We start from the raw sequence: 26,933 nt of genomic DNA, 5'->3' as shown, positions 1-26,933 counted from the left end.
ATGTGTTGTCACATCGCAGAGCTCCATTCTGAGCGTGGAAAAACCCGGCAGTGTTTTAATGCAGCTGATGAAACTCTGAGAGGTAGTGATACTTATCAAAATTACACCAGATCTAAACAAAACACAAGTTGCTCACTGAGTTAATCACCAAATAAGGTTTTTAAAGATCACTCTCAGGCGGCATGACCTCAATAAAAGTCATCTTATTTCATCGTCACACGCCTACGTTTATGTTTTCATACTTTATCTGGAACATAAAGCAGGTTTGACTGTGTTCAGTAACAGATAAACGTCCTAACAGAGTCAGTTTTTTTTTCTGCTGTGGCCTGTTTCCTGTCACTAAGTGTGAAAATGTAAGAGAGATTAAATACACAAAAATGAAACCTGCCACAAATCATTTATCATAAATAAATAAGGGATAAAGCTATTTAACTGCAGCAATGAAACTTCAAACCATAAACTGCATTAAATTCATTCATATATGAGCCATTTGTAAAATCTTAAATCTCATAAATTTAGATGCTTGACTTTAATTTCCTCCTAACAGTGTTAAAAAGTCAGAAAAACCTCCAACTTACACTGCCCTCTACACATTTAATTCTTCTTTTTGCTTCTAAATGTGATTTTTTCTAATTTATAGGCTACATAATTTGCCGATCTTCACTTGAACCTTGAATGTAAAGTTACTGTGTAAAGATGGAGAGTAAATGTGGAAATGTTGGGTGGGAAACTGAAAGAAAAACCCACCTGTAGAAAGACTGATTTCAAACTTCAGCTTCTCCATTTCAGCTCCAAGTGCTGGTTGTTCTGCGGGTTTGGAAATGAGGAAATCTCTCAATTTAACATTTTATTTCGCTTTTATCTGTCGTTTTTTTTTTGCTATCAGTGGCAGAAAATGTTCCGATCAGATTAAAAATCCCCCTACAAAGATGTCTCATGCATCAAACTGCCCCGTGTTTTTCACAATTAATGACACCAAATAAACAAATGTCACTCATTCATTCATTCTGGATTTGCTTCGAGCATTTTGTGGATATTTATGAGGGTCATTTTTGCAAAGCAGCTGTAAAAGACACTTTTCTGCGTGTTCGGTTTCGGTTTGGATGCAAGCAAAGTGAACGTCGGCCTCAAACGCCGAAGCCAACCTGAACATATATGGACATGAAGGATGATCTTCTATCTCCTGAGCGTGTGAGTCTTCGTCTCCTGGCTTGTCATCGCTGCTGCAGCATCATTTCCATTCAGAAAAAAAAAAAAGAGTTGTGCATGACAGGAACAGTTCCTCTTTTTGACCGAAGCTCCCTGTATAAAAGCTCCCTTCTCGTCCGGTTGAGTTCAGTGGTTAGAGGCTGAATAACAAAGTCGTACGAAGCTGAGATCCAGAGTTTTGAAGATGTGGTCGCCTCTGTCTGTAAGCCGATGGATATTTCTGCTCACGCTGGCCGTTGTCATGGTCTTATCGGCGTCTCAAGGTAACAATTAACTCATATTTGAATGTTTTTTGGGTATTATGTGAATGAAATGTGCTTTTTATGCTGCAATTTGACCCACAATGGAAAAGAGTGTCAATTAGTGCAACAACGAGTAGCTAGGTGTTAATTTGATGAGTTAATTTACAGAATATTAACACATTCAACCACAATGTGCGGTTTTGAAAGACGTTTTCTTTTAAAAAATCTGCAAAATTACACAATTTATCAGAGGAAGAAACTATCAAAAGAGAAAAATTAGTCAGATTCTCACCTTTTCACTGGTTCTTGAGCTAAATGTGTGACCTGCAAAAATTATCAAACAAAATTAACCAAATCTAAGTGTAAAATCATGACATTTCATCTACTCAAGATCTAGTAAAAAATGTTAAAAAAACACCAAACTTTTCTCTACATATACTAGAAAATATGCTGTATAGCCTATATTTTTTTAATATTTAGGTAAAATCTGTGCAGAAAAGATAATAATCTGCGCAATACTGGTGTTTCTATAATTAGCACTTATGTATATTTGAATTTACTTTATCTTTGTGCTATGTTTCCTAAATGTAATGCAAATTTCTCCACTGTGGGATTAATAAAAGCTCATCTTAAAAATTCTGATTTGAGATTGACTCATAGAAACATGTAAGACTAACGAGTTAAATATTTACAGAATGTCAGCGTCAGTAACACCTTTGGGCGCTTAGAAAAAACGTCAGACGTGTTGATTCCAAGTTATTTCCCTTTTTTGTGGAATAAATAATCAAATAAGTTCAACTTTTGTTTGCTTTTCTTCTGGGATTTATGGCATTATAGGGTTGTTATAACGCGCAAAAGACATGTTTGTGTTTTCTCTGCTTGTATTACCGCAGTGAAAAATTAAAACAGTGACAGGAACAAATAAATGCTGGAGTTCAGAGGGTTAATAAGGAACTATGCTAACAATATATGAATCACTGCAGCATTTTTTAAGCAACAATGCCAGACATTAGCGGTCTGCCAAGATTCAGTTTTAGTCATTCGGGTCAATGACTGGTCAATAAACTCAGGAGGAAACTCCAGCAAGTCCAGCTGTCAAAAAAAAATCTAATTCCAGGGTATCAAAGTGTGAGAATTTGCTGGTTTTCTTCATCTTTTGTGATAAAAATATAAACATCTTTAGCATTTAGACTGTTGTCAAAGAATCTGAAAATGTCACACGAGGCTCTGACATAAAACAGGCATTTTATGAAGTATTTTATGACATAAAACTGGCAGTTAAAGTGATAAAAGTACTGAATGATAATTAAAACGACTTCTACTTGGATCTGACTGGCCACCAAGACTTTTGTTTTTGTGCTACAAACCTGCTCAATCAGCTTTGACAGTTTAACAAAAATAACTTTTTATTTCTGTGACCAAATGTTTAACATTTTTTAAGAATTCTGTATGTTTTGTTTTGTGTTATAGTGACATGCAGCTACATTTGGTTCAGTAAATATCACTAGCTGGCGTCTGCATTATCGATTTTTCTGTTAATCTGAGCTCAAATATGGGACTTTTTATGTCAATTTCTGCTTTTTTCTCCCCATACTAAATCAAAGAATATTTGATCTATTTGTCCAATGCTGCAGATTCTGAATCAGTGACATGATGAGAAGAAGCAGTGGAAATGTCAGGCTTTTGTCTTTAATAGTTCCTGAGATATCACATTTAAATGTATTTGAAAAGGCTGAAAGTGGGTCGATGTGCAAAAATAATAATTTTAAATACATGATGCCAGCTAGAATAATAAAATGCCACCTCCAAGTAAGTGAAAGAACGCGTGTGATGAAAGAAAAAATAAAAGGTTAAACTATAAACAAAAGGCTGAAAATGATAAGAATAGTAAAACAAATTTAATAAAGAGTAAAAGAATAAAATGAGCAATGAAATAAATTTAAGAAACAATTAAATGATAAAAATGTAAATAATACAAAAAGAAATAGATGTAGTTTGTCAGTCAAACATAATTGTGTGTTTTTGTGTTGTGGTATTTTATTGAAAGTGTTCAATAAATGAAACTTTTACAGATTTCTTTATAAAAATCCATGTTTTGTGATCTGAATATTTGAGAAATTGTTCAAACATAACTGTGGCTTGTGACCTTCAAAATAAAACAAACATGCTGAGCTTTGTGACCAAGTTACCAGAGAGACGGTAACCATGGCGACAGTGATAATGCTTGATGCTACCGCACCACTAACTGGTCACGTTCTGCTGAGTAATGATGGTGTTTCCTCTGCAGTGGACTCGTTTGGTCCGGTGGTGGAGCTGCCGTGCTGTCGCAACGTCAGCGCCAGAAAAATACCGAGAATCAAAGCGTGCTTCGAACAGAAACCACGAGAGGGCTGCAGACAGCACGCCTTCCTGTAAGCACTTTGAGCACATCAAGGGGAAGAAAAATTAAACTATTGAGGCAATTTCATCGAGTTACCTCAGCTGAAAGCTAGTTTTACATGAAACTTGAGTTTACATTACAGCTAACATTACAGCTTTATTAAGCAAACCCAACCAATTAAACTATCTAAAATGCTTTCTAAAGCAGTAAATTAGATTTGTTTTCATTTAACAATGCAATACACTAAATTTCAGAGTGTGTTTGCTACATTTGTAATCATTCACGTCATAAAAATGTCTACTTGTTTCTGCTTCCAGGGTTACGAGCAAGCGAGGCAAACAGTGGTGCATCGATCCAACCGCCAAGTGGCTCAAAGACAAGATAACGAGGGTGAGAATCCATCGTTAAAAAGCATAAAAGGGGTTATTCTGACATTAAAAACCAACTGGATTGACGTGTTAAAAACCCAACAATCCCAAAAACTGTCATTTTGCAGAATTCCCAACATCATCAACTTTTTGCAAACACAAAAAACAAAGTTTAGGCATGCACCTAAACTTTCCAACAACTTTTCTGTTAAAAAAAAATCTAATAAATAAATCTCCAAATTACAAATCATCAAAAATAGAAGAGGTACAAAATTTAAGAATCAGGTATCTGAAGAAGCTTTAACCATAAAAGATGATGTCCTAAATTAAACATGTTGTGTCCTCTCTTTTAATTCCTACGTTTCTTTCTCCACGCTGCAGGGAGAACTCGACTGTCCTCCAGATCTGTCGATATTAAACGAAGTTCTGCCATTTAACGAAGCATGAAGGCGACACGGAGCCACGCTGAGAACATTTACTGCCTCTTCACTATTTATTCCTTTTGAATAAACGTCTATTTAAAGTAAAAGTTATTTTTTTATTTAATTTTGAAAACCGTTCCAAAAAGTAATTTATTATTTTACCTCACTTTGAGAAGCATTTGTTGTGGTGTTGTTGTTAACTTGTTGTCAGGAGATCATAATAAACGGCTTGAAAATGACTTTTTCCTCTTTTTTTCTGGGATTTCTGTCGATTTTTCTGTGCCATCCAAATATCTTCTCATTTTCCTTTAATCTTTGTGTCGTCCTGCGGGTCAAATTGACCCGTTTAAAAGCCTGAAAATGTGGGGACAAAAAAATAAATTTCACAGTGAAACTTTTGATGTCCACATTTTCAATATTTTTGGGAAATTTCTGAACATTTTTGGTGGAAAAAAGAAATGTTAAAAAAAATGTTTCTTAAGAACATTCACACAAAAAAATCACTGGATTTTGGCAGATTTTTTTCTAAATGTTCTCAAAGAAAATAGAAGTTTTACTGATATACATGTAATCACTTCAGATATTTTTAAGATATTTTTTGGAAGATTTTTACTCATTTTTTGAAAATATTTAAAAGACTTCTTGCCAAATTTGGGGGATTTTCTTCTCAAATAAAGCTTTTAAGGAATTATTGGGATATTATTCCTGAAGGTTTTGCACATTTTCAGAAATTTGGGGAATTTTTTTGCTGAATTTTCAGATTTTTTTCAGACAAGGAAACAATATTTTTTGGTGCTTGTAAATGAAGACAACAGGAGGGATAATGGGTCGCTGGTTCAACCTGTTGAGACACGTTGCAAATTCATTCCACGAGCCTGATTGGCTGCTTTTGTTTGACACCTCTGATCTTACATGTGCTGTCCCTCTGATGTCCTCATTCCTGATCCTCTCTATTCTGGTCACTCCCAAACAGAAGATCAACATTTTAATCTCCGCTAGCTCCAGCTCTTCCTCCTGTCTTTTCCTCAGTGTTTCCAAACCAAACGACATCGCTGCTCTCACCACTGCTTTCTACGCCTTTCCAACACTGTTTTCCTACACTTTTCCTCCACTTCTTCCACCCTGCTTGCTTCTTCACCTCTTTTCCACTCTCTCCATTGTCCTCCACCTTCTTTATCTCCACTCTGTAACCCCACTCTTCTCTCATTCACACTCATGTATTCCATCCTTTCCAGGTCAGTCCTCCACCTCTCTAGATGTTCCTCCACTTGCTCTCGCTGTCATCACAGTCCATGGAGATTCCTGTCTAACCTCATCTGTGAGCCTGTCCCAGAGCTGATGCAGTCAAACTTCCACCTTGAACTCCTCACCGCTGCCCTTATAACGTAACATACATTAATGGAAACAGGCAGGGACGAATGAAAAACACACCTACAGCAAATGCATTTATCTGAACTAAAATTATACACTAAAAATGGGAGGAACATATAAAACACAGGAACTAAAAGTCCATAAGGTTACAATATAGAGAAAGATGAGGAAGGCACTTATGTCTAAGAATGAACTAATTAATATATTGGACACAAACACCTGAAGAGAAAACAGTCGCTATTGCGTGCAGAATCATTTTGCATCCGTTAGCTTCTCTCCTGCTCCCTGTGCTCAAATAAACCACATTTTAATTGAGCAGGATTCCCGGTAAAGCTGTTCTCATTCACTTGTTTTTATGTTTCTGTTGTCAGACGACAGAAATAGAGACTGAAATACGACTAATTAAGGCTAGAAGTTAACCTGGAGTCACCTCTACAAAATACCAACCTGCCAAGTTCAGTTACACTAAATATACTACACAAAAAGTACATTAAACACCACCGTACCTGACTGTAATACAAACTGAGGTGAGACTCTACAGTGATATTCAGTCATAATGATTCTCATTATAACAATTACAGACTAAACCACCCACAAAGTAGTGAGATTAGCTTCACAACAACCAGCTACAGCATTAAAAAGCTGCTTTATTCATACCAATAAGGGGTTTTTCTGCTTCATGAATACAGTAAATATTGATATTTTAAGGCTCTTTTTTTGTACACTTTGACTACATTCACCTACAACACAGGAATCGGTTAGCTAAGTAACAGCGTGATTATACACACGTGGACAAAATTGTAGGTACCCCTCAGTTAAAGAAGGAAAAACCCACAATTCTCACTGAAATCACTTGAAACTCACAAAAGTAACAATAAATAAAAATTTATTGAAAATTAAATCATCAAAAACAGCCATCACTTTTGAATTGTTGATTAACATAATTATTTAAAAAAACAAACTAATGAAACAGGCCTGGACAAAAATGATGGTACCTCTATAAAAGATTGAAAACTATTTGACCAGAGTGACATGATTAACTCAGGTGTGTCATTTAATTGACATCACAGGTGTTTCCAAACTCATAATCAGTCAGTCTGCCTATTTAAAGGGAGACAAGTAGTCACCCTGCTGTTTGGTGAAAAGGTGTGTACCACACTGAACATGGACAACAGAAAGCGAAGGAGAGAATTGTCCCAGGACATCCGAAAAAAAATTATAGACAAACATCTTAAAGGTAAAGGCTATAAGACCATCTCTAAACAGCTTGAAGTTCCTGTGACAACAGTGGCTCATATTATTCAGAAGTTCAAGACCCACGGGACAGTAGCCAACCTCCCTGGACGTGGCCGCAAGAGGAAAATTGATGACAAATTGAAGAGACGGATCGTTGGAATTGTATCCAAAGAGCCCAGAGCAGCCTCCAAAGAAATTAAAGGTGAACTCCAAGGCCAAGGTACATCAGTGTCAGATCGCACCATTCGTCGTTGTTTGAGCCAAAGTGGACTTCATGGGAGACGACCAAGGAGGACACCACTGCTGAAAAAAACTCATAAAAAAGCCAGACTGGAATTTGCAAAAATGCATGTTGACAAGCCACAAAGCTTCTGGGAGAATGTCCTTTGGACAGATGAGACCAAACTGGAGCTTTTTGGTAAGGCACATCAACTCTATGTTCATAGACTCAAAAACCAAGCATACGAAGAAAAGAACACTGTCCCTACGGTGAAACATGGAGGAGGCTCAGTAATGTTTTGGGGCTGCTTTGCTGCATCTGGCACAGGGTGTCTTGAAAGTGTGCAAGGTACGATGAAATCTGAAGACTATCAAGGCATTCTGGAGAGAAATGTGCTGCCTCGTGTCAGAAAGCTTGGTCTCAGTCGCAGGTCATGGATCTTCCAACAGGACAACGATCCAAAACACACAGCCAAAAACACCCAAGAATGGCTGAGAGAAAAGCGTTGGACTATTCTAAAGTGGCCTTCTATGAGCCCAGATCTGAATCCCATTGAACATATGTGGAAGGAGCTGAAACATGCCATTTGGAGAAGACACCCATCAAACCTGAGACAACTGGAGCTGTTTGCTCATGAGGAGTGGGCCAAAATACCTGTTGACAGCTGCAGAACGCTCATTGACAAATACAGAAATCGTTTAATTGCAGTGATTGCCTCAAAAGGTTGTGCAACAAAATATTAAGTTATGGGTACCATCATTTTTGTCCAGCCCTATTTCATTAGTTTGTTTTTTTTAAATAATTATGTTAATCAACAATTCAAAAGTGATGGCTGATTTTGATTATTTAATTTTCAATAAATTTTTATTTATTGTTACTTTTGTGAGTTTCAAGTGATTTCAGTGAGAATTGTGGGTTTTTCCTTCTTTAACTGAGGGGTACCAACAATTTTGTCCACGTGTGTATCTATATTGGTGTTGTTTATGTATTTAACACACGTGTGCTGGGAAAACATGCAGTGTAGTTACTGTCAGACTTTCTCTCTATCTCACTTATATTTAAAATGTATCATGTTTGCCAAAAAAAAGAGAGCCAAAATCAACAATGAACTCAATTAAAGAAGAATTAGATCGATAGATATTAGAGCAACTTCACTGAATTCAGTTTTGCAGCATATATTACACAAAAAATACATTAAATTCTGGCATATTTGACTGTAACACAAACTCAGGTGAGACTGTAAAGTGATATTCAGTAATATAACTATAATAATTACAGATTAAACCACCCACAGATTAGATTAGCTTCACAACAACCAGCTACAACATTAGAAAGCTGCTTCATTCACACCAACAAGCCAAGAATTAGACGCTGCAGAGCATAAATCCACAATGAACCAAATTAATTAAGAATTAGACTGATAGATGTTGTGATTAAATCAATACTGTGAATTCTGTTGGCCTGGAGTAGGAATAAAGCTAAACACTACAGTATAATAAGTTCTTAACCCAACTAGTATTAAACTAATATTAACTTATATATTGTGGGTAAAAATCTTTAAATTTAATTTTTAAGATAAATTTTAGAGACAGACTGAAAAATAATCGACCACAAATGAAGTGAGACTGTGGCCTAAAATATCACCATATTTGGGCGTACACGTACATTTAGATTAATGTGTCAGTGAACTCATTACAGTGAGGTAAATTCAGTAGAAATCTAAAAACATAGTTATGAGAAACATTTGCCACAGTGGTGTAGGTGAAATCCGGCTCTGTAGGTGTGTCTATTTCTGTAACCAAATTGAAAACACACACACACACACACGCACCGTGCATGATGACAACAGTTCCTCCTTTAGAGTGAAGCTACATAAGATCGTATCATCATCAGACCTTTGAGAGTCGAGTAAAGAACCTTTTCACAGCTGAGGTCCGGACTGAGGCGGTTAACAAAGATGTGGAAGAATCTGTCCGTCAGCCGCTGGATTTTTCTGCTCACCTTCGCTGTTGTGATGTTCGTCTCTGCATCGGAAGGTACAGCTCTTTATTTATCTGCATTTATTTGCATTGTTTTCAATATAAAGTAACAGCCCACATTAAATAGAATAAACATTAGACATCATTTATGAGCTTTTAGAGTCTGATTTATGTACCTGCTTCGATATCTGACTGAAAAAAATATGTTCCATTTCTTTAAAAAGGCAGTTTGATGCTAAATTTGACTGAATAAAACGCAGATATAAAGTGAAATAGATGCTAATTTTAAAACAAGTTTAATTTCTCCAGCATGCAGGTGTTTAGGGCTGCAACAACAAATCGATAAAATCGATAATAATCGATTATTAAAAGCGTTGGCAACGAATTGCATTATCGATTCGTTGTGTCGCGCGATTCATGTCGCGGTCGCGGAGCCCTTTACTTCACGTGCAGAGCGAGTTGAACAGAGCGAGGTGGAGGCAGAGCAGAGCAGGTGTTTTCAAAGGGAAGTAAATTCAACAAATGAAACATGACCAGCACGGAGAAAATAGTTTGACCAAAGTCCTCAAAAGTATGAGAGCATTTCACGCTTAAAAAAAACAAAGACATGCTGCGTGTCCACTACATGCGAATGCACGCGTCTGAAAATCGCACTGATGCCGGGCGGTCACGAGCGGGCCACTACGTGGTCACGTGACCGCGCTTTCAGCTGACGGTCGGTCCGGTGGATGAGTCTGATAAACACAGCGGCTTGGCGGCAAACTTTCTCTATTATTTCGAAAACGCTTCAGGGAAAAGTATTTCTAAAGCATTTGAGGCGAGAAATAATCTGTGCAGCAGCTGAACCTGTCCTGGTTTTAGTTCACCGACAGCTAGTTTAGATGTTTAAGGACAGTAGAAGTTATAAAAATGAGCTGCAGGTAAACACACTGGAAACCGGCCACATGCGATGTGTCGCATCTGGTGGACATGCATCTTAAGTCATTGCATTATCCTACATTTGTTCCGTGAGAGATAGGTTTTATTTCACTTTCATCAGCTAAAGCATGGTTTGAATATGCATTACATAACTTGCACACTATCGTGGTAATAATTTGAAAATTAAACCTCAAGTTTTTATTTTCTGACAACATGTGAGTGAAGACACTGGTCTGTGTTGAAGTGAGGCAGGATGAATTGCATTGATAGGCTTTATGATGAGAAAGAAATCATGTCCACCACAGCAAGCAGCTGTCTGACTGAGAGCATCCTCAACATGAACGTCACTGAGGTGAAGCCTCTGTCAGTAGTTGAAGATGAAGGCTTCCCTATCATCTTATTTGTTCTGTCAGTCCAAATCTTCTATTTCTGAATAAAGAGGCGGAAATTAAAAATGTTTTTTTATCCGATTCATCGAAAAAATAATCGGTCGATTAATCGATTATTGAAATAATCGTTAGTTGCAAAATTAATAAAATCTAAGCAAAAAACTGCAATACTTAATTAAAATAAAATTATTTTACATGAAACACATCTAATTTTTTGCCCAAAATTAAACTGTTTGCACTAGATTTTGTGAAAAAATAAAATATTATAAACAAAATTATTCTTTAGAGCCATAAAGTTTGAAAACTGATAGATGGGAAGTTTGGAAAATGAACCAAATCTAAGAAAAAAATTGCAATAATTAAGTTTATTCAATGCGTCACATTTAAAAAAATCCAAAATTAGACCGTTCGCACCACATTCTGTAAAAAAATTTGAATAAAAATAGAACAGAAAAGAATAGAATAGAAAAAAAGAATAAAATCATCAAATTTATCCATCAGAGACTGAAATTGTTAAAACTAAAAGATGTGACGTGCCATTCTGTCTGGAAAATGAACACAATCTAAGCAAAAAATTGTAATAAATGAGTTGGAATATTTAAAAATGATCCTAAATTAAACCATTTGCACCAGATTCTGAAAAAAACAAAAAAAAAACAACATCAACAAAATTATTCATCAGAGGCAGAAACTAAAAGACGTCTGGAAAATGAACCAAACCCAAGAAAAAAAATTGTATTTTTTTTCCTTTTGCTGAATTTACTCTCCAGCTAAAAGCATGTTTAAGCACAAGCTAAATGTTCAAAGTCTTGAGCCGTGTGAGGTCCTCTAAGGAGAACAGTTCCTGTTTATTCAGTCGTAATCATATAAATGGATTGTTTTGGGACTTTGGACTGAACACAGGAGCCAGAACAGCCTGAATGACATGGAAAACCAAATCCACAGTCCTTAGTCGGAGTAAAATCACACTGAAAGTTCAAGTTAATACGAGGAATTAAGTGGGTATCTTTTAAATGATTGTGGGTGCAAAGTCCGTCCACTAAGCGGCGCTTTGTGACTAAAGATTAGAGGAAACTTTCATCATACTGGATAAATGGTTCTGAGAGTTCAAAAAAAGTCTCTTTAATCTCAAACCTTTATCTTTTTAACCACATATTTTTGGTATCTTCTGAAACACCACAATTATTACTGACAATATTTATTGCCGATGCTCATATCTCTATATATCTTACCTTAGTTTTGCTTTGAAAACACAAACATCCCCTGTTTTTTCATTTTATTATAATTGATGTGATTTTAAGTTAAATATCTTTGGAGTGCTGGTGACAAACTGCAGAACAGGAGAATCAGAAATGAAAAGAAAAACTGTGAATTTGCATCGTGATAAACTACAATCCCTCCCTGTGTGTCGGTCTGTCCCAGGTGCTCAGTTTTTACAGCTCGACTGCTGTTATAATGTTGACAACAAGATAAACAGCGAAATCAAAGAATGCTTCGAACAGAAGCCAAGAAGAGGCTGCGTCCACGCCTTCACGTAAGAAAAACAACATGCACACTGAAGACAAGAAACTATGAACACCACCCAATACATACTGATGCAGGAGGCTCCTGGAAATGTTTTTTTAAGGACAGAGGAGAACTGAGCTGCACTCTTAATTTAAAATGTTTATTTTAAACATTTTCTTTACTTATTTTTATGATCTATTTTATGACTTACTTTACGATGCTCCTTTATTTTAATGTTTGCTGATTTTCTATGTAAAGTGTCTGAGTGTTTTGAAAAGCGCTATACAAATAAAATGCATCATTATTTTAATATTATTATTATTTTCCTGTTTCCAGCATTCGGCTTTCGGAGACTAAATGGCAGTGCATCAATCCAAACCACTACTGGATCAATATGAGGCTCAAGATGGTGAGAACACCCCGATGTTTAGCGGGTTTACAATGGGTTCTGCTATAGTTTAGCATGTTAGCATGCTAGCTTTTGCTAATTAGCACTTCACATGAGGCACAGCTGAGGCTGACGGGGACGTCACCGGTTCTGACTGACCTGAAGGTGGCGATAGAAGAAGAACTATAGGATCATTAGAGTCATTACAATTTAGAATTTGCTGCAGTCCACTAGAAAACAACAAAGGATTGTAGGAGATACTGCTAAACTTATTGCTGCAACACCAGAAAACAAAGTCTGAAGTTATAAAGTCAGATGAATATGTTTTTAAAGCTATAACTAGATATTTTCATGTTGTTGTACGGCAGTTAAACTTTTCAATCTGCAGAGAACAGATAAACTGAGAGTCATGCCTCATTTACATCGTCTGGTTAACTTCCACTTCCTGTCTGGGTTGAGATTCTGCTGTTACTGAACACAAAGTGATGCAATTTTTAAAAAAAAACGAAGCTGTCAACACACAGCAGAGAATCCAGTCTAATTATTACTCATGTAGAAGCAAGATTAGGTTGACTACATGTTTGTACAAAACATCAAGACTGAAACTCTTTCAGCACATATGTGAGTATTTGAGAAGGCTCAACAATAAATCAAATGAAAGATTTAGTAAATTCAATGAACTTCTTGGTCTAATAACACATTCCTGTTTGTCTCTTTTTAAACTTTCCCCCTACAGCGAACCTTAAAATGTCCTTCATTTTATCCTGGACTTGAATCCTAAGATGCTGCAGCTGAACCAGAATGTCAAAACAGAGGAGCTGCTCTCAGCATCACCCGCTGATCCACACTTTGCTTCACTGCTGATAACTTTAAACTGAGAATTAAAATGCGCTTTTAAACCAATCTCTGGCATTATTTTGGAAAGTACGACTGCAACAGAAGAGTTGTTTTTTTTTGTTTTTTGTTTTTTTTGCAGAATCTGAAACAAAAATAAATCCTGAAAAATGACAAACGTCTGGTTTTGACTGACTGGAATCCACTGCTTTAATGGGGAAACAGTAACTTATAGATAAATGAGGTAACAGACCAAGAAGCACCACACAAACTTTGATTAACTACTTTTTTAACAGTATGAAACCCTGTTTGGGGTTAGTATTACATGGGGACCTGCTGAGATTTAGAAACAGAACTTTTTAAATCTATAACTCACAGATGACTTCATACTAAAGGTCTACAGGTCGAGTTCTTCCACACCAAACATTGAGGACCGTTTCTTTAGAAACCTTCCTTTGTTCATGAGAACACTATTGTGTTGAAAGAGCCAAACCCAAACTGGTGAAACAAAGCTATGCACATTATCACCCTAAATACACTGCCTGTCCAAAAAAAGTTGCCACTTGGATTTATCTCATCAAATAGGTAAGATCCTTCCATCAGATATTTACTGTAGTGAGGAGCTTCTCATTTCTTAAACAACCATAGCTTGGAAAATCCAAACTGAATCTCCATGTAAACTCCTATCTCCATGTTAGGAGATACAGGAGAATCAGTTTGGTATTGGGCGAATTGAATCGCGTTTCCCTCCCGGGAAAGTTTGGTACGACCGATCATAGCACGGGAGGCAGGAGTTAACGCTGCGTCATCTTCAGCGCACCGACTTGGTTTGGCTCCGATTTAAAGTTATTCCTAACACCGCTAATCGTTTGGAAGGAGTCTTTTGTTGCGTAGCCTTTTCAAAAATAAGTGTTGTACTTGAGAGTACCCCATGTATTCGCAGATTTTTGTGACAAAAACGGCAGTGATCATTCACCGCGACGCTTTCTCGGCTGCATGCCATTGTTGTTTGGACTACATGGACTTCAAGGTCGATTTGTTTGTGCGTCACATCCGTGTTACGCTGATTGGTTCTTTCTCGTTCAAGCTGCATTCGTTAGCCCCTCCTTTTTGAAATCGTCTCCTATCATCACAATGCCAGACTGCCTTTATTTGTATTTATATTAATACATAAATAAAGTCAGTCTGGATTTTCCAGGCAATAACAACCATGTCAGAAGACATATCCTGTGGTCATGGAAAGGATGTTAATCTGTTTCAGAAGGATCAAATTATTGGCCTGCATCAAGCAAAGAAAACAACTAAGTTGCCATAGGAACCAATCATAATATGCTGCAGCTCCCTGGCGATTAAATAAATCATCACAATGGTAGAATCATTATTATAGTGGAGTTAAAGCATCCCGAGTAACAAAACAGAGGCCATTGGATCCATCGTTGCCACATGACATAAGACAGACTAATGACCACTGAGTAAACTGTTATTAGTTCATAAACTATTGCTTGCCTGGTTTTCAGTTCAAAATTTGCATTCCTTCTGCTAAGCATTAACTCAATAGAGTCTATAAAATGTCCATCTCAAAGGAGCTGTTTTCACATTTTTTTCAGGCCAACAGTCTAAAATCCAAAGATATTCAATTCACAATGACATGAGGAAAGCAGAAAATCATCATAGACACCGAAATCAGAAAAAGTGATTCTGATAAAACACACAAACAAAGAGAACCTCAAGGTGGAACATTTTCATGACAAGAACGGCTCATTTGAAGCTGCAGTAAAGCTCACTATCAAGTTGAGAAGTTAGAAACCCAAAAACAAAACCGTTCATAAAGACCGAGTGCCACTTTTGGTGCCAAGCAACACGAGATACGCAACAAACGTGGACACTGGAGGGCACAAAAACACACCGTTTCTGTGAGTATGCACAGTCCATCAGCTATGAAGAATTAGCTTAAAGTAACAACCTTCAACGGTTCCTCTTTTTGTGTGAAGCTGCAACACATAATGTCACCGATGGTTAGCTTTGGCTGGTTGAGCAATGGTTAACAAACCTGAGATCTGTATCAGAAGGTTAACGTCTGTATTTGTGAAGCTTCTGCCGACAGTACTGCATCACTTTTCTTTACTTTTGGACAATCTACAGCTGAACTACTTGATTTATTTATATTTCTGGGACAACTTAGGAAAAATCTGAACAAGTTCAAACCACAAAAGTAAGATTTTATGACGTTAAAAAGTTAAGACAAACATGTCCATCTGATTTCCTGTTAAATGTAGTAATTGGATCAGTATTCAATTTTTCAAAACCTAATCCGTTTGCATTTCCATGACAAATTGACAAATATAAACTCTTGAAGCTTGGTTTGGTCAGTTTAACTGGTCTGCTTGTTTGCTTGGTTGGCTGGTAGGCATGTTCCTCATCCCCTTGCGGAAATTCATGTACATTTTCTTGAATATATTTACATATTTTTACATTTTCAGAGGAATTTTACAGTGTGGTATTAGTACTTTAACCTAAAAAAGCAAAGTATTTCTTCCACCACAGCTCATCTCCATCTATCAGGATTAACAAACATTTAATTATTTTTTAAATTGATGTTTGTAACCAGAGTTTAGCTCACTGATAATCTCACCGCACAGCATCTTTAATGAAGATTGTGTGTAGATTATTGAGTTTGTCAAGAGAAATACAACAAAATCATAGTCAAGTGCTGCAATCAGGGCTAATAAAGCTCCTTTACTGAGCTGCAGTAAGTCTAAATAAGCAGGATAGCTACTGAAAGTCTGCAACCAATAAGCAAAATCAAAATTAACATTTCCAAATTATGAATACTATCTTTTGCTGAATCAAACCAGAGTGGGAAAATTTGACAGGCAACTATGTAATGGAAGAGAGGAAACGGAGGTAAAAAGAACACGAAATATAGAAAATTAAGCATCTAAGCGTTTGTCATTCATCACTACAGTAATGATGATGATAGGAGAGTTCTGATCAACTCATTGCAATCAGTTTAGATTTTAGTGAAGTATGACCGCTGGCAGTGACACATAAACTGCAGCTTCATCAACGAGCAAGATATGAGATAAACACCTTAACATTTGTGGTCACGATCTACAAACTCTACCATTTTAAGGCTGTGGGTGTTTCTACAAACATCGCAAGTCACAACAAACGGTTCCTCTTTTAGCGTGAAGCTGCATCATATAAGACTACTACCAACTTCTCTGGCTCACTCATCGTCAGAACAAAAGAACAAAGAGCTCAACAGCTGAAGTCTGGAGTCGGTTCTGGCGCCCTGCAGAGTTTGAAGATGCCGATGAATCTTTCTGACAGACGCTGGATCTGCGTCGTCACTCTGGCTGGTGTGATGCTCTTATCAGCATCAGAAGGTACAGCTTCTTATTTACCACATGCCGTAAATAGTGTTCTGATATTTCAGTAAAAAATGTTGTTGACAGCACGGTTCTTTGACAAATTTATAGATCTGCATCTAATGCCAGAAGTCTATCAAGAATTCTGATTTATCAACTACTATGGTACAGTTTTCTTGATGTGGCATCAAAACTCTGACTAACCTTCAAAGCACAGACAGAACATTACATTTAAACCCCACTGCCATTACTAACACAAAATATATTTTGTTTGGAAAAAGCTTGCTGTTTTAGTGATTTTAAATCCCTTCAGAGAACATCTGACAGACATTTCTCTGTGGTTTTCATTGTATGTATATCATAACAAACCAGTGCTGGATTGCTAGCTTTAATTTTATTTCATTTTTTGGTTTCTTCAAAAGCACTACATTGAGATCGATCATATTAAATAGGTATTATATTGATGCTTTGCAGTTTTTCCATTTAAATTTGGAAAAACTAAAATGTGTATTTCTAGGCTTTTCGCCTCCTCTTAAAATGAGTCGCAGACTGATGTCCGCATGAAACACAATAAACTGATTGCTTTGTGTTTTATTGTTATTCTGGTAACTAAGCATAACAGTAGGGGTCAGCTGATAAGATTTGATCTTTTCATGTTTGGAGAAGAGAAGGTGAGGCCCTGAATCCCTTAATCCTTGACTAGTAATAAGAAAAATTAGTCTTGAAGAAACCATACAGTAATACTGACTAATGACAATCTCTGTCTCTGTACTGGTCTGATGCAGCGGAATCCGGTCCCTTCATGAATAAGCGCTGCTGTAAACAAGTTCAACGCATACCGCAGCCGCGCAACGGCAAGGTGCAGTGCTGGAAGCAGGACCCAGGAAGAGGCTGCATAGCAGCCTATGTGTAAGTACAGCACGCCATCTTTAAACATACACTACTGTCCAAAAATTTGGTGTCACTTAGAAATGCTCTTATTTTTGGAAGAAAAGCATTTTTTTTTCAATAGACTAGACATTGTTAAAGTGGTAAATTCTATATTCTAGCTGTACATTTCTAATGGAATATCTCCATAGGGGTACAGAGGAACATTTCCAGCAACCATCACTCCTGTGTGCTAATGCTACATTGTGTTAGCTAATGGTGTTGAAAGGATCATTGATGGTTAGAATAGCCTTGTGCAGTTACCTTAGCTCATGGATAAAAGTGTGAGTGTATGTGTGCAAGAGTTTTCATGGAAAACATGAAATTATCTGGAAGACCCCAAGCTTTTGAACGAGTGTACATACGGTGAATCTTAAACAAACCATCCACCAAGTAATCTGATGGAAAACTGCAAAGTACGTCAGGATACCAGAATACAACTTTGTGACAGTCATGTTTTTCCTGCTTGATTTTGGTGACGGTGGTCTGAAATGAATGCCACAAAAACATCTGGATCAAACAAGTTGCACTGACAGATACTTCACCTTACATTAACTAACTCTCTCTCCAAAGATAAACTTTTGTCCAGTAGACAGATAGATCCTTTAATTAAACAACTGGGGAAATTATCAGCTGTTCCCGTTGCATGATGAGGAGAAAATGGTGCTAACACAAGGCTCCAGATCAACTTTTTCATTTGGTCACACCTTCCACCTCATCACAGGCAAAACACATCACTTTCTGAGCATCTTCTCATCAACAGACACTATAATTTACCAATGTTCCCTAAACGCCCCAGATTGCGGGCTGCGGGAGCTGCGGTGCTCGAACAGGTGTGCGACCAAAAATTACTGTGAAAAGAGTTAAACTAGGGCATTGTAATGTCAGATTTGTCCCAGATAAAACCAAGTGACTTTTTTCTACATGCAGTCTTTTCTCGGAACAGAAAAAACAGCTCATGTAGGTGCACTCCACATTTTTAAGTGTACATACCGCATTACAACGAAGTTATAAAAGTACTACTTTCCACTGCCTGTGCAGGTTAGAGCGACACCAAAACAGCTTAATGATCACCTTTCACTCGCACGAATGCGACCACTTGAAATTTTAACTCACTTGTTCTTTTTTGATTGCAGGCTGGAGCCCTGTAGCAGAATATAAAGTACAAATACAGTGTAGAAATAAGGAATAGAGAGACAACACTTATGATATTGGTAATGAAAATAAAGGACAACTGGCCTGTACTCTAGCTAATGCATGACTACTGTTAAATCAGAGGTATTTGAGAAATGACCAACATTAAGAAGTGTTTTAATTTTCCCTCATTTGTGTGTCTAGGATTTTGAGCAACAGTGAGCAGAAGTGTGTCAGCCCGATTGTCCCATGGATCCTGAGACTCCTGACATCGGTGAGAATTTAGCAATTAAAAAACTGGCCCAGTCTCACAGTCTGACTCAGTACAACACGTACTCCGTTACAAGTAAAAGTCCTGCATAAAAATTCAACTTTAAAGCACACAACAGCAAAATGTAGGTCAAATATCATCGTAGAAGTCCTGCTTTTGTCCCTGTGACTGATGTCAGTCAGTCAGTCAAGGTCACCCGACAGAATCGGTGACATGAATAAAGTTCTTCATCCAGCTCCTTCTGTCCAGCATTGCAGTCAAAAGTTCTTTGCCTTCCTGACCAGTGTCTTCTTCTAGTACCTTCCTGAATGTTGTGCTCGGCCTGCCAACCCTTCTGACAGCATCTGGTTTCCATAACAACAACCAGCTGCTTCGTTTTGTCTCACCACATGTCCAGCCAGGGCTAGTCTACGTCGCCTCACGATGGTTGACAAGCGTAGATGTGAGCCGTAGAGCGACTTGTCGGTGAGGTGTCATTTCCAGGAGATGTTTTGTACCATCCGTAGCATTCTGGAGATGCTACGGTTAGCTACGGATACCCATATTTTTGACAGAGAGTTTAATGCTCCCCAAGCTTTACAAATTTTTTGTTCCTATATCACGTGCTGTGTTGGTGTAGCCATGAAGATCAAGGAAATCATCAACTTTTTTGATTTCAGACCCATCTAGTGCATGCAATGTCTCTTCAGATGTTGGGTTAAGGTGTACGATTGGCTACAATATACTATATTATAATATATGTCAGTATTAGAATATCAATAGTTGTGGCTGCTGCAGGCTTGAAGTACGTTGTATCCATTATTATGCACACACACAGCAGGTACATTTGAGATGATTAATGGGAAAAGAAAGAAGGAAGGTTAGCAGTTTTTGGAGGTGAGCCCAAGAAAGCACTGTTATTGTAAGAAGCAAAAAAAGCTAGAAACCATTGGTTTGATCTGTGATTATGTGTTGTAATTTGGGAGCTTGTTATGACATCCACCGTGCAAAATGTTAATTTAAAGGTAACTAAAGCTGTCAGTTAAATGCAGCGCGATGAAAGCTAAATATTTACCATTTTACTGTAGTAAAGTGGAAGTACCAAATATCATATATAATGAAAATACTCGATTAAAGTGCTGATGTCAGATGTGGCAAAACACAGATTATACTGTAAAGGATTTCTAGTGAAAGTTGGTAGCGCCTTATTTTACATAATTATGATTTATGCGCGTATTTCAATGAAACAACGATAACGTTTGGTCATGAATACAAAGAAGACAACTAATTTCCTTCAAAGTAAGAGTACATTCTTGTAAGTGTCTGCTAAAGCACTGATTAAAACACTGTAATTTTAATTAACAAATTGACCGTGTACCAAATCAAAACAATAACTTCCGAGAAGTGACAGGAAATTACAGTTCTTGGTCATTATTACCAAGCAACATACCTGTAAAATAAACAATTCCAAAAGAAAAATCATCAGTTGGAAGACCAGCACAGATGTAAAATATGAAGGAACTGTTGTTTTGTTCAAGATTCATGATGCTAAGTGATAGCATCACAGCGGTTGTATTTCTACGTATAAAACAGATTCAGCAGTGACTCTGTTTGTCTTTAGCTCAGTTCAGAGGCAAACAACATAATGAATTTTTTGGTCTAACTGTCTAATCCATTTCTTTTTCCTTCCTCACCACAGGGAGAGTTAGCGTGCCCTCGCCTCGGCCTCAAACGTGAAAGATTTTTCCGGGATGCGCTGGATGAAGACGATGTCGAGTAGCAAAAAACCTTGATGCTAAGTCTGCCGATTACCGCTCACTGCTTTCACAGAAACGTCCACTAAACAGTTTTTCAGATTTTCAACTCAATTTCAAATCAAATGCTTGGCAAATGAACAATAAATCTTACTGAATGGCTTTGAAATGTGACTCTTGTTTCCCCTACATGTTTGAGGTTCGGTATAGTGGTGGCTTAATGTCGGGTTATGAATGATTAAAACTTCTCTGAATGCATCATTATGAGCAGTTTTACATGCTTTATTATTAGTGTCATTGTATGAATTTACAGCCTTGAATGTGTTCTCCTGATTCTGAATGACAATGAAAAAACAAACAAAGCCACAAGTTTCAGATCTTCCACTAGAGGTAATTCAACATTGGAGGAAAAGCAAGTAAAATACATTCATGCTCAAGTGACCGATGCAAACGATGCACTAACAGCGACTTCACATATTTAAACATATAGTATTGAAGTGCATTTATATCTTTAATTTTTGGCCTAATCACAGTGAAACTAGTGTTGCTGATTGATTATTCTCTAATAAAACCAGCAGAACAATCGGTTTCTAACCTGTTTTCTACCAGCAGTATAAACACACCAAACATATTTATGTGATTTCTAAAAACATGTCGGGTTCCCATGGCAACATGATGCACACGGCGTGTGACAAGGTAACTGCTGAGGTTCTAGGAACATAGAGCTCAACAGGATTGCAAACACAACATATTCCCTCACCTCAGAATCCGTATCGCTCATAGAGATTTGCCAGGAAAGGATTTAAATCTGAGACTTCAGGGCTCCAGGCTGCGACCAAAAAGGTTTCAGAATTTTTCGAGTTGAAATTTAACGTGTTCACAATTTACCACAACCACAACTTATTGTGGTTGAAAGTGGTATTATTTCTTCCTCTTGACTTAGTCTCTCCTTGTCTGACGCATGAACAGTCAGTTCTACTGTCATCGTGATCCAGTGATGAAACGATGTACAACAGTGAGGACAGAGGAGGAGGCTGGAGGAGAGGAGGGTGATACATCTGCTGATAAAAGTGTTCAAGTGTAGGCAGAGAAGAAGAAAGGTCGCCCCACATTCACTGCTCATGGCTCACATTTTAACATCCAACACAATTTTGAATATAGAAACATGATTGACACTTAAAATGCTACTCTGCTAATAGAAAACAATTCATGTCAATCAAAGCACTCAGTTTCAACTTGGGTAAAAGTGTTTTTCAAAATGTTTCTGGCCGCACACCTGTCAGAGCTACTACACTGCAGCTCTGCCAAAAAAACAGTCCAAAATGACGAGAAATTTTCTAAAATGTGTCTAAACTGTGTCGGAAATTAGGCAAAATCCATCCAGTATGGCTTAAGTTTATACAAAATCAGAGAAAAACAGTCTAAAATGACTCCACTGTGTCAAAAATCAAGTCAAATTGTGTCTTGAATCACTACGTTATCAAAACTACTCAGAATTAGACTAAAATGACATAAATCTTGTCAAAAATATTTTTCTAAATGTCACAAATGACTAAAAGTTATCCAAATACCTAAAATGTGTCAAAAATTAGATGAAATCTGTACAACATGACTCAAGTTTAGGGCTGGCCCGAATAGTGGTTTCTGGCCTCCGAATATTCAGGCCCTATTAAAGACGAATATCTGAATATATATATACATATATATATGTGATTATTTAGTTCTCTTTCGTGTCTTTTTTTGTCTTTTGGCCCCTTCACACCACAACAGACCTTGTAATTGTAAGTAGGCAACACTCCAAAGATTTATCCAAATGGTAGTTTAAGTTTACTGAAACATGTCACTGATCTAGGATGAAGAGGATGAAACTGTGTCTGCTGCCTTTACAGAGGGGGATCCAGAAAGGCATACAGAGGTATGTTACTGATAGTTCTCTTCCCATTCACATTTTGGGTGGAATATAGAGTGTGACATTTAGCCTACACTGAAGTATTGCACATTCTCATCTTTTTTAACAGAGCATGGCTGGACAGCAGCAGGATGGTCCCTCAGCTTCCACTGCACAGACTGACACAGTGAGATGGATGTTCAGGAAACACCAGAGGTTCATTCTGTGGAATTCATGTGCAACTGTATAATTTAATGTCCTCTATGTATTCCCAGTTATCAGTAAAACAGATTTACAAACTGCATTTGCTGAGAAAAATCCAAAAACAGATTAGGAGGGCAGATCTGGAAATTGAAATACTGGAACACAAGTTAGAGGTGGTGATGGTCACAGGTGAATTATGATAACTACTAGAACATGAACTGAACTATCTGTTTTATTTGTAGGAAATAAAGAAGACCAAATGAAATGTGTGTCATGCATCAATTTGTTGGATTATGTTCATTTTGTTGAACATAGTTTGTTATTATAAGATAGCATTACTTTTGAACCGACAAATCAAAAGGACACGCCACCACATGTCAGATGACGCTCTGATGAAGACGGCAGACGTCGCTGAAACATGTCAGCAAGGTAAAGCAGCTTTTCATGGGCTTTTATGAAGCAATAGTGGCAGTTTGTGGTTCTCTTTAGTTGGGTGACGAGGCTTTTTCGAGTTGGGCGGATTGTAGTTGCAGAGTGATGAGGCTTTTTTAGGTTCATTGGGTAAAAATCAATAAGACACTAAGCAATGTGAGTTGAAGCAATACAAATAAACCAGTGTAAAACTTCATGTCATTCCGGTCTGTTAATCTGTGGCTACAATCAGGGTGGAACAACTGCCACTCCCTGATGGCCACTTGCACCATTTCAACTGATTCTCACCGGATAGAGCATTATTGCTACAGCATGGTGGGACAGCACTAACACAGTCTGATAAAGACAAGAGGGACTGTCATGGAAACTCCTATTCAGAGAAGCCACAAGGTGTCTTGTCATGGTGATGTGACAGATGAAGCAACAACAAAGAGGAAGAGGTACTTTAGGTTGGACAGTAGTTGCTTCACATAAACATTTGTTTGTATGAACATGGTGTCAGCACAGAAATATAATCTATAATAGGCATTTAACTGAAATTAAGCAAAGCCAAATTTAAAAAAAAACAGAGATAATGTAAAATAATTCAACATTTCTGCAATAAATTCTACCTTTAAGACGGTCATACTGTCCAGCTGTCCATCGCAAAAAGGCCTCTTAAAATGTTTGTATTTGTAAGTTTCTCTCAGGTTTGTTGGGTTCAAACTATGAGATAAAGATGTTTTGGTTTGATTTCTTTCATTCAGGACGCTCTGCGAAAGAAACAGAGAATTTCAGCTTTAAAGTTGTATTTTTGATTCTGTGAACATAGAGCGAAAACAACTTTCCAAAAGCTCAAATTTAGTTTCGTCTCTTCCAACAATTATTCTCCCAGAACCCCTGAGATTCATCAACCTTCATTTTAGCAAACTCCAGTTGGTGTTTTTCATCCGTCTTCTTCAGTCGTGGTGCCTTTCGTCTCAGTACAAGATGGAAATAGCTAAAATGTTCTTTGGAGATTCTTCAGCAGGCAGATTTCGCACAGGTGTTACAGATCTGTTGAGGTTTCATTTTGGAGGGAGAACTTTCAGGCTTTGAGAGTTTGAGATTCATAGTTCACTCTCACTTCTACAAACAGCTGTCACCTTCAGTCAGCTGCTGTAACAGACGAGCCGAATCATCCAATCGTCCGACGGGGATGATCCAAATATTTGGATCTCAAAATTCATATTCGAATACCATCGTAATGATCGAATATTCAGATACAGGACTGGACCCAAATATTTGAATATTCGGTCGTTATGAAACAACTTTTTCGCGATTGTCACTGTCTCCTGCAACTTCATAGCAACAAATCTGCTTGAAACATTGCAACTTGCATCACAATTTTTTTTTAGAAAAGCTGCCGTGAATTCGTGTATTTTAGCTTGCAACAATCTCGAAAAAACGCCAGCGAAATCCTAGAAGGACTGATATTCTTGTAAGATCAAGATGAACAACATCACATAAAGTGTGTACTGATCTAAAGTTATTTAACTGACTGGATTTTCCTGTTGGTGTAATATTTAAACCTAAGTTTCCTAAACTATGCATGGCAGCTTTAATATTTCCCCAAACACTTTGCTGGATTAGCATTACCAGGCTGGTATTTTGATTCAATGCACCTCTATTTAGGATTGTCCTTAGTTGCTGTGGGATCTAATTTTGTCTTGCGGCAGGTTTTCGTTTCCCCACTTGATGGCGACAGAGTTGTGTCAAAGTGACCGGTGCCACATGTGGTGTGGAAGGATTTAGTCTCAAATGTTGTGGTTTTCTTCGGTGATTTTCATCATCTTGACTCGGTGCACCTGCTCACATCCACGGGGACGTTTTAACGGGGTCATCGGGGGCTTCAGGTGTTTCAACATCAAACACTCTCAACCAGGTGAGCCAGCTGGGGTTGGTTCAGCTCCGACTTGTGTCTGCGGAGCGTTAAGCCTCCTTCAGCCATCCTCTGCTGATATAAAGTCACCTTGAAGCATAACGGACCATCACATCACATCACATCACCCAGCACAACATAAGTCCTAAAGGGCCCTCCGAACTCTCTGCTTCACTTTAATGGGCTCACATCTACCTCGCCACCTGTTTCTACACCAACAAAATGAGTCTTAATGTTCTTAAGTACATCCACATGACAGCTGTGGATTAACCTGAGATTGACAACACTTCCCATTTTCACCAGCAGGGTGAGACAAACAGTTGTGTGGCTCACTAACCTACATCACAGGCCTGAAATAAGGAATATTTTAGCAACAGGACACCTAAATGTAGCTTCACATTGTTAAAGCAGCTCTAAAGTTGCTTAAATGTCAATTAAATACTGTATTTTTAGTGTGAAATGTGGCTGTGTTCATGAATTATTAACAGTCTCTGCTTCAAAATCCTGACATCACAGGCCATCACATCTGGCCTGTTGGGCCTGCTGGGGCCTGCTGCTGCCCCGGGTGCGGGCGGCTCTCAATGATGGTGTTTCCTCTTTCTGGTGCTTCTGCTCTCAGCCAACAGACACTATTATTTCTGTTAGAAAAGTGTGTGTGTGACTGTCTGTGTGTGTATGTCTGTGTGTTCATAGGAAGTATGATGTGGGGCAGGATTTGGGAGGGATGTGGGGCATTGTCTTTTTATTGTTTTTTATTGTTTGTTTTTAACTTGTTAAGCACTTTGTGTTACTTTTTGTATGAAAAGTGCTATAGAAATAAACTTACTTAGTTAATCACTGCTAAAGGGTCTAATGATTTTGCTTGGACTGCGTATTTAAATGTATACAAAAGTACAAGTTGGCAAAGAAACTTCATTAACGAATAAAAATCCATTCAAATCACTGTCAGTAGCTCCCAGTAGCAGGTTTCAGAATGACTCAGCAGCTCTGTGTTCTTTCACTACTGTAGGCAGATATTGCATCAGCCAGGTACAAATAAAACTAAATTTGATGAGAGGTTAAATCTGTCTGTATATCTCTCTGCAGCTATCACAAAAAATGGAACAAACACCTCCTCAATTACAGCCAAGAAACGTTCTCAGATACTGTAATTCTGGAAAGTTCTTTCTATATATAAAGCTACTGAGTGCAGAGTTAGCATGCACCGAATTAAATCTGAATTTCGGAATTTCCCTCTTTTTTTATTGCTCATTTTTGGAAAAGGTGACAATTTTATGTTCAGTAAATGATGCTTTAAAAAACAAAATAAAACAGAATGGATTAGAATTAGATGCTATGGACCTTATGCTTCACATATATTCATGTTAAATCGACCAACGATAGAGATGTATGACTTTAATGCCACAAAACTGTTCATCCACTTCAGGCTACCTTAAGTTTTAACCCTCGTGTCGTCCTGCAGGTCAAAATTGACCCGTTTTAAAGTTTGAAAATGTGGAAAAAAAATAAAAAATTCACAGGGAAAGTTCTGATGTCCACATTTTCAACATTTTTGGGAAATCTTTGAACATTTTTTGGGTGGAAAAAAAAGAAATGTTAAATTAAAAAAAA

General features: G+C 37.5%; 2 protein-coding genes across 4 annotated transcripts in view; both read left to right on the top strand.

Annotated features, from left to right (window-relative positions):
• LOC110967595 (C-C motif chemokine 20-like) overlaps positions 1 to 26,933 on the top strand; it is a 117,822-nt gene that overhangs the window by 63,740 nt on the left and 27,149 nt on the right. The window lies entirely within an intron of this gene.
• Positions 1,353 to 4,841, top strand: LOC110969926 (C-C motif chemokine 4-like). Its single transcript, XM_022220111.2, has 4 exons — positions 1,353 to 1,472; positions 3,739 to 3,862; positions 4,149 to 4,221; positions 4,581 to 4,841. Exons 1-4 carry the CDS (start codon positions 1,394 to 1,396, stop codon positions 4,644 to 4,646), a joined length of 342 nt encoding a protein of 113 aa, XP_022075803.1. The 5' UTR covers positions 1,353 to 1,393; the 3' UTR covers positions 4,647 to 4,841.

The sequence above is a fragment of the Acanthochromis polyacanthus genome, chromosome 20 (assembly GCF_021347895.1).
Source record: "Acanthochromis polyacanthus isolate Apoly-LR-REF ecotype Palm Island chromosome 20, KAUST_Apoly_ChrSc, whole genome shotgun sequence".
Taxonomy (NCBI): domain Eukaryota; kingdom Metazoa; phylum Chordata; class Actinopteri; family Pomacentridae; genus Acanthochromis; species Acanthochromis polyacanthus.
Note: the sequence above shows the minus strand (reverse complement) of the source record. Positions and strands in the feature narration are given on the sequence as shown.